Source organism: Tupaia chinensis, unplaced genomic scaffold (genome assembly GCF_000334495.1).
Source record: "Tupaia chinensis unplaced genomic scaffold, TupChi_1.0 Scaffold000178_1, whole genome shotgun sequence".
In the NCBI taxonomy this organism is placed as follows: Eukaryota; Metazoa; Chordata; class Mammalia; order Scandentia; family Tupaiidae; genus Tupaia; species Tupaia belangeri.
In genome coordinates, this window is record NW_006159653.1 from 736,857 (window position 1) to 745,410 (window position 8,554).

Here is an 8,554-nt window from a genome sequence, read left to right on the forward strand (position 1 = left end):
GCCGCAATCCCTTCTCCTCCATTCTCCTCTCGGGATCTTGGGCACGCATGTACACACCCCCAGCGTGAGTTTAAGCCACCGAGTCCGGGACGTGAACCGCCGTTGACTACGTGGGAGTCCAGCGACACAGCCATTACGCTAACTGCTGGCTCCCCTAAATGCTCTTTTCTACCTACTTTGACTGTGGCTGTGGCTTTATTTTGCACCTCGGGTCAGGTCTCTGATTTCAGTGATGTGGACCCGAAGAACTGAGGACTTCACAGCACAGCTCAGCACTCCTGTCCTGTGACGTCCCAGTGGGTCCTGGCTACCTGTACACCGTGACTCCTCCAGGTGGGAACCCCTGCTCCCCGCTGACACCTGCCCGTGGCTGCCTGTTTGTCTGTGGGACAGGAAGCCTAGCTCTGCCAAGGCTGAACTCACTGGGACTTTGCAGCGAGGTCTGCTCTCTCTCTACCATTTGGGTGGTTGCGTCCGACTCGCCAACGCTGTCTGCCCCTCAGTTCTGTCCCCGTGGCATTGCGAGTTCCTCTTTCTCATGCTCCAAGTCCCCACATGCTCATATTTTTCTTTTCTATTATATAAAAAGAAATTTTGTTATTATTCTTTAAAGAGATTTTTGCCTTAGGGTATGTACTCTTGCCAGAGAGAGACAGAGACAGTGAGAGAGAAAGTGAGAAGTCGGCCTGGGGGTGGCCACACCACAATCCCTTCACTGTTCTCCTCTCAGGGTTTTGGGCACACACGTGCACACGTGCCCAGCGTGAGCTTTAGGCCTCCAGGTCTGGAGCTTGACCCGCGGTTGGCCATGTGGCAGTCTAGCAACATAACCATTATGCCACCTGCTGGTCCCGTCATGACGCATTTTACATCCGCATGGCTTCTCTGACAGCCCAGTGTTACTCTTCTTTTTTGAAGAATTATTTGTTGGCTCATGGGTCCCATGTCCCTGTGGCGCGCAGCCTTAGTGGCGTCGGTGGAACGTGGAGGGATGGAGGGGGTCCGCGGCAGCAGCGGCGGCTGCCAAGAAACGGCGGAGACCATGGTGGACATGGCAGCTGATCACTAAGCCGCGGAGGCCGAGCGGCACCCCCCAGGGCCGGACGCCGGCCGGGAGGGATTTGAAAAGGCACCGCTGGCTTGTCAGTTGGCTGAGTCCGGGTCTGGGCTGGGTTCCACTGCCTCGACGAGAAGCTTCCTCCAGTGGTCAGAGACAGGCTCCGTGGTGTTTAAGCCAAGCCGCTCCAGCTGGAGGGGACAGGGGCCTGGGGCTTTCCTCCCGGGTCCCCGCGCCAGGCCTGAGCCAAGCTGCACGCTGCCAGCCCGGGAGTGGGGGCCTGGGCAAGTCGCGCCCGACCGCCGCCATCCTGCTGGGGCTCGCAGCCCTACTCTGTGCTCCTGTGGCCTCTGCCGCCACCGCCTTGCGGTGGCCCGCAAGGACCTGTTGTCGCCCCGCTGTCCTGTGTGGGGACATGGAGGAGTCCGACCCGGTGAGGCCCCAGGATTTGTCTGAGCCCCCCGACTTTTGAGCTCTGCTTTTGGTTGGATTAACACGTTGGCAAGGCCACTGTTGTGAACCTCCCGACCTTGGAACAAAGCTTGGGTCAGTTAGCATGTCAGCAAGGCTGTTTGCTATTTGTTTTAGAGAATTAAGGCAGCCTCACTGGGAAGCGACTCCCCTTTGGCTCTTTAATATACTACTATAAAAGAATTGTATAGCTTTCTTATACATCTTGAGTGTATGATAAAAATTTTTTAGGAAGTCTCTCAACTGACAGCTCTTTTTTGCTCTGATTATTTACTATTAATTACAATGCTTTATTTTTATGGTTATAATAGAGGGTGGGCTGAAGTTTTTTTTAGGCAAAAGTAATTTTGACTTTTAAAAGGCTCTTAAATTTTTTTTTTTTATGTAAAATAGGATTAGGCCAAAATTGGCCCAGGACACTTTTGCCCTTTTTAAGTGAAATAAATAAATATATTAGGATTTTTTAAATTAAGTTTTAGATCTCTATAAAACTGTATAAGTATTATTTTTTATTAAAATCTATAAAAACTAATATTTATTTTTGAAAATTTTTTTTAGCACTATTCTCAATAATTATAAGATGGCTCTTGCGCCGCATTTGTTTACTAAAACGGCTTTTTTAAAACTGCATTCTATGGAGACCCACCTATAATTAAAAAACTGCACTAGACCCACCCTTAATCCACCCCTAAATAGGAATTACACTAGACCCACCTTTAATCTAACCCTAAATAAAATCTTTGTTCTTTATTGTTAAAAACTTTATGAGCTGTTAATTGAAACACTAGCCCCTCTCCCTTTACTTGCATGTAACACGTTTTCAATAAAAACGCACAATGATTCCTAGCAGTCGTCACTCCTTAGAGAGCAATCTCTGAGGGGTGTCCGGCATAGGACGTGCATAAAAGGCATCGAGGCCTCTGTCTTCTGTTCACCTTCGCCACCTTCGTCGAGATAACCCACCCACGCCGAGGCTAGACCCCGGCAGGGACACCCAGGAGTGGGACCGCTGGACCCTCACCCGCTCTGTCCGCAGGTCTTTGAACGACCTCCATACTGTGGCCACAGCCCTGCTACCTCCTCGTGGCCCCTGGACTGAGACCCACCCGGTCCCAGAGTGTGCCGAGGGCTCTGTCCCCACTCCCTCCACACCCCTCCTGCCCCAGGACACTCCAGGCCTGGCCCAGCCTCCCCACAGGGCCCCCCAACCTGTGCATCCCTGCGGCAGGTGCTGTCCCCCCAGGGCCCTCTGTTCCCCTTGACCTTTCACCCTGCTTCCCCACGGAGGAGCCGGAGCAGAGGAGGGGTCAGAATCGCCCTGGGGAGACCCCCAGACCCTGCAAGGCCACCAGGGCCTGTATGCCTGTGGCTAACGAGGACTGGCAAAGGCCAGCGTGTCTGTTTCTGGTGTCCCAGCAGCACCACGGGCACCACGCCCGAGGGCAGCCCACGCCCTGTTCTGTCCTGTCCCTGTAGTTGCCGGGCTGGCCACTCCCTGCCTGACTCCACATTCCTGCCCGGGCGAGGCTGCCTCCCACCTGGCACCTCCCTGCCGGCGCTGACCTCCCTCCCACCCCGCTGGCCCTGTGTGGTATCCTGGTCCTGGCCTTCACTGGGCCTGGGGGCCATGGTGTCCACAGGGCCACGAGGTGTCTGCCAGGATGGACGAGCTTCCCTGGGAGAACTCTGGTGGCAGGGCGTGACCATCCTCTGGCCTGGCAAGAGGGACATGGGGGACACTGGCCTTGCCTCCCCCATGAGGGTGGGCCATGGGCGGCCCTGCCTCCAGCGGGGACTTCAGGACAGGAGTGGGGACTTCCAGGAACTGCATCTCCTGGGCCTGAGCTCGGTGTCCAGGCCTAGGGGCTGACCCTAGTCTCTTTGGGGGCCAGGGTCGCCCAGGACACGAGCAACCCAAGGGTGACGGGGGTAAGGCCATCTCCCACCACAGGAGGGCCAGACCTCAGTGACCCAGGCTGGGCTGGGCGATTCCATAGGGGGAAGGCCAGCAGGCGAGTTCTGCGCGCTCTCACTTGTGGGGCATGGGCTCTGAGCTCTCAGGCAGGCAAGGGCTGGCCACCCCTCTGCCATAGCCAGCCTCTTCCTCTCTGGTGGTCCCCTCATACCGGCGCAGTCTGGCCCTGGACAGGCCCAAGCCTTTCTGGCTCTAGCTGGGTGGCCTGTGTGCAGTGCGTGGGCAGTGGGGGGTGGGCAGTGGGGGGTGGTGGTCACAGAGGCCAGGCCAAGGGCTGAGGCCACCCCGGCCTCCTGTGTGCTTCTCCCTGGGGACCTGGGAAGCAGCAGTCCAGAGATGAGGTAGGGTGGAGTGCCTGGGAGTTTGCTTCCCCCCTGCAGGTACACACGGGCCCTGCACCCACCACGTGAGGGGTGAAGGGTCTAGAGGCCCGGTGGGCCCTGGTCATGCAGGCTGGGGTGGGGCTGTCCTGGGTCTAAGTGGAGGCCGCGGCGGGCCACAGCTCTCGCCAGCCCCGGTAACAGGTCTTTCTGCTCCTGTCTCAGGGCAGTTCCGAGCTGCAGGAGCCTCGCCTCCCCGATCCCCTGGGGTCTGGGGGAAGTGGGGGACCACCTGGAAGCCCTGCGGTCCCCAGAGCCGTCCCTGACAGCTGGGCTGGCCGGGCCAGACTCTCTGCCCTGGGCTGGGGCTACAGACTGAGAGGAGCCCTCACCTTCCAGCCGTGGGCCACATGATGGCCTGGCTTGTATTTGTGGGTGGGAGGGGCTTTGGTCTCCTGCAGCCCTCCCCACCCCGTTCAGGAAGACAAGCTCCCTGTGGGCCCCCAGGGAGACCCCAACCCAAGCACACAAAGACCCCGATTGTCCACCTATCTGCATCTGAGAATGAGGTCTGAGGAGCCGTGTGGTGCCCAGGACTGGCGGTGGCAAGGGCACAGCTTCTCTGCCTGGGGACTGTCCCCTGGGCCTGTCTAGCCCGGCACCTGCAGCCCACGCCAAAGGACAGGGACAGCGATGGGTGGCCGCACCCCAGAGAGGGGTTCACCACACCGTCCCAGTGGCTCAGTCCCTGTGTGAGTGAGGAAGCTGAGGCTGGCCTGCGCAGGCAGACCAGCCCCTACACTAACTCAACTCGCCCCACCCTGCCCTGGCCTCTCCCAGCAGAGGGCCGGGCCGAGCCAGCCCAAGTCCCTCCCTGGCAGCAGGGGCTGGCTTCCTGGAGCGGGCAGGCTGGACTGGGCAGTCGCGGGTGTGAACAGGGCTGGCACGGCCACAGCTGCACGCGCCTGCGAAGGTCCGACCTGGACCCTGGTCCCTCCCAGGCCCCACAAGGCCCAGTGCCGGCCAGAACAGGGGTGCGGGTGGCGGGGTGAGGGTAGCAGAGGGTCCAGCCTGCCGCAGCCGTGGGGGCGTGAGTCGCTGCCCACAGACCATGGCTCTGCTTGCCACGGGCCTGTACCTGGGGTCTCGCGCCTGCCTCCTCCTCCTCCTCAGCCTCGGTGAGCACCGGGTGGGTGCTGCCCAGAGAGGGAGGGCACCGGGGTCCTGGGGCAGGGCTGAGGGAAGAGTCCTGCTGTGAGCAGGTGGCCCGAGGCCCCCAGGGACTGTCTCGCACCCTGCCCGAGCCTCTGTGCTCCACGGGGCTGGAGACTGAACTGGGAGAGACGAGGGCTCCGCCAGAGTGGAGTGTCCACAGGCGGGCCTTGGAGCCCTGGCGTGCAGGACAGGCACGCTGCTTCATCACCTGGGGCCTCAGCCCTCCTCCCCAGGCCTCTCCTTGAGCCTGTCCCTCCCCCAGGGTGGGTGCAGCCTCTGAGGGCAGCCGCTGTAGAGACAAGACAGGTAAGATCCCCTCTGGGGCTCCGGGAGGGATTGGGTCTGCTTAGGGGTCTCGCCTGCAGGAAGTGGGGTGCTGGTCACACAGGGCCTGTCAGATGCGCTCGCCACACTCAGACTACCTGCTCACCAGGGTTTAGCTGGGGCAGAGCCCACACTGCTGGGAGCTGGGCGGACACCAGGAAGACCCGGGGCCCTGGGTGGACAGAGGGAGGACCCGGGTGGGGCTGTGGACGGAGTGTCACCAGGCCTCGGAGCACAGCCTGGCCCCTCCCAGCCTTCCCCAGAGCCTCCTCCTTGGCGTCACACGTGCGGCGGTGTCGGGCCTGAGTGCAGAGCGTGTCTGGGAGCTGGCTGTGGCCGGGGCGGGAGCATACCACACTCCAGGCTCATCAGGTCAGCTGGGAGGCCGGGCCTGCGGCACCCTCGAAGCCCCTCCTGACCTGCCGCCACTCTCAGAGCCCCTCTGGCTGCTACCCTACTGGGCCCAAGCGCTGGGGCAAGTCTGAGATGACCCGGCCTCACCATTGCCCTGGAGCCCTGGGGCCAGCCTCAAGGATGGTGCTGACAGTGACAGGACGCAGGGAGGCGGGGCAGGGCTGCGGTACCTGGGCCCGGGAGTGTCTCCCTGAGGGCTCTCAAGGGGCCGCGGCTCTGTGGTGGCCAGACTGGGGGCAGACAGGCACCTGGGCCCTTCCCCTGGGGCGCTGGTCTGGAATGTTCTGAGCCGCACTCTGGTCCCCGCTGCTGTGCTGTCTGGCACATTGCCTCTCTGAGCGCCATGTCCGCAGGGCGTGCTGCCCTTCCTCAAGGAGGCCCTGCACCCCTCCCCTACTGAGGCTCCCCCCCGAGACCTGGCCCAGATCCCAGCAGGGCAGCCTCAGGGCCGGCACGGGCCAGCACCCTCTCTCTGCAGCCTGGCTGCGTTCTCAGGCCCCAGGCCTGCACCTGTTTCTTCTCTCGGGTGGCTGAAGGCAATGTAAGTGTGCTCCCGCAGGGGGCTCCGGAGCGGCCCTGACTGCGGCCCGCAGCTCTGGCCTGGTATGGCTGGGCCTGGCGGGTGCTGGTGGTGGGCAGGACACAGCCCTGCAGGACACCGAGGCCAGCGTGTGTGCAGGGCGTGTGGGGGTCTTGGGAATGTGGCTGACATGCTGGCTCTGGGAGGCCTGGCTTATGACCTGCCTGGGCGCTTTGTGGCCCACTCAGAGAAGTTCTGCTACCCTGGCTGGCAGGCTGCCCAGGACCTCTGGACCAGGACCAGCAGGAGGCGGCCAGGGCAGCTGTGCTCGGGCTGGCCTGTGTCACTGTAGCCACACTGTGCGGCCCGGGGTCTTTGCCCCTTGGTGGCCCTGCCTCTGCCCGCAGGACCCCCCCCCCCAACGGGCAGTGCCGAGCCCTGGCTGTCTCTCGTCCTCTGTGTCCGGCTGCATTCGGGGTCCCTGAGGTGACACTGTGTCTGGACAGCCCCCCGACCGGGCAGCCCGTGTCTACCCCGGATGCCCTGCAGGGCCCGCTGCCCACACTGGACCAGTCCACCACCTGCAGCAATCCCACAGGTGAGCCCCTCCCCCTGTGGCTGCCCGCACGGCCACCCGATGCCCAGTGGGCCTCACTCTGTCTTCAGGACGTCATGTCTACGTGGCTGCGACGCACCGACCAGGACCCATCCCGGCAGCTGACGGCCGCCCTGCCGAGACCCCGGCGGGGTACCGAGAGTGAGCGCTGCCTTGCTCCTTCGGGCGTCATCTGGGGTGGGGGCTGGGCAGGGCCTCGCCCGCTCCCCTCCCAGCCTCTTGGCTCCTCTGGTGCAGCTGCCTGGAGTGGTGGGTGGGTACACCAAGGCCCATAGAGGGCACGAGTTGCCCAGAGCCCCGCTTCGGGTGCGTGGGGAGAAGCTGCAGGGACCGGCCTGGCCCTGACCTGCCCACCTCTGCAGAGAGGCCCTGCCCCCCAGGGCGGAAGGCCCTCGAGGTGGACGAGAACCTCGTGTTCTACGAGGAGTGGGACCTGGAGGCCTGTGTGGACGGCGCCCTGCTGGCCGCCCAGATGGAACGGGTGAACCAGATCCCCTTCACTCACCAGCAGCTCAGCGTTTTTAAGCGCAAACTGGACGAGGTAGTTCCTGCCCGATCCCCATGCCCGCTGCAGGGGTGGCTCACAGTCCTCACAGTTCCCCCCACTTCTGGCAGGTCTACCCACAAGGCTATCCCGAGTCCCTGATCCAGCGTCTGGGCTACTTCTTCTTCCAAATCAGCCCCGAGGACATCCACAAGTGGAATGTGACATCGCTGGGGACCGTGAAGGCTCTGCTCAGAGTCAGCCAGGGCCGGAGGGTGGATGCCCAGGTGAGTGCCAGCCAGGACACCCGTGGAGGAAGGGAGCGTGTCCCGTGCTGACACCTCATGGCCTCCCCTGCTGCAGGTGGCTGCCCTGGTCACCCGCTACCTGGGGGGAGGAGGCCAGCTGGACATGGACACTTTGCAGGCCCTGTCTGCCTTCCCGCCCGCCTCCCTGTGCCTGCTCAGCCCCGGTCAGCTGGGCCCCGTGCAGCCCAGTGTCCTCTGGTGAGTCACGGGACCTGTGGGCAGGTGGCTCTGCGTGTCCCCTGCTCACAGTTGCCCCACGCACCCCAGGGCTGCCAGACCCCAGGACCTGGACACGTGCGGGCCTCGGCAGCTGGCCACCCTTTACCCCAAGGCCCACCTGGCCTTCCAGAACCTGAGCAGGTCTGAGTACTTGGTGAAGATCCAGCCCTTCCTGGGTGAGCCAAGACCCTCCCTTGGCCCTACCAGGTCCCCGTTTCACTGGGCACCTGCTACTGGTGTGGTGGGACTGTCACTCCCCGAATGTGCGTGGGTGGAGGGACTGGAGGTTCTGGCCCCTGCGTGGCCTCCAGCCGCCCCAGCCTCCTGCTTACCCAAGAGTGCTGGGCTGATGCAGGCCAGGGACTTCCAGTTGCAGGACTCTGAGGCATGCGCGGGCCCTCTACCCCACAGGCGGGGCAGCCAGCGAGGACCTGCGGGCGCTCAGTCTGCAGAATGTCACCCTGACCCTGGCCACATTCAAGAAGCTGCGGACAGATGCTGTGCTGGTAGGAGAGGCGGGGCTCGGGAGGGAGGTGGGTGCTGGGGGTGGTGGGAGGCAGGGCCTCGGAGCTGAGCCAGCTGGCAGCAGCAGGCCACAGGCTCTGGAGCGGAGGGGGGGGTGGGGCAGGGG

At 62.6% G+C, this 8,554-nt stretch overlaps 1 protein-coding gene across 1 annotated transcript in view; it reads left to right on the forward strand.

Annotated features, from left to right (window-relative positions):
* The first annotated feature begins 4,728 nt into the window (after positions 1-4,728).
* The window catches only part of MSLN (mesothelin), a 4,405-nt gene continuing 579 nt past the window's right edge, over positions 4,729-8,554 (forward strand). Inside the window, exons 1-8 of the mRNA XM_006146361.3 lie at positions 4,729-5,001; positions 5,301-5,344; positions 6,963-7,053; positions 7,275-7,453; positions 7,528-7,683; positions 7,760-7,902; positions 7,972-8,099; positions 8,335-8,429. Coding sequence (XP_006146423.1) covers positions 4,935-5,001; positions 5,301-5,344; positions 6,963-7,053; positions 7,275-7,453; positions 7,528-7,683; positions 7,760-7,902; positions 7,972-8,099; positions 8,335-8,429 — 903 coding nt within the window. The 5' untranslated portion in view covers positions 4,729-4,934. The remainder of the gene's footprint in view (positions 5,002-5,300; positions 5,345-6,962; positions 7,054-7,274; positions 7,454-7,527; positions 7,684-7,759; positions 7,903-7,971; positions 8,100-8,334; positions 8,430-8,554) is intronic.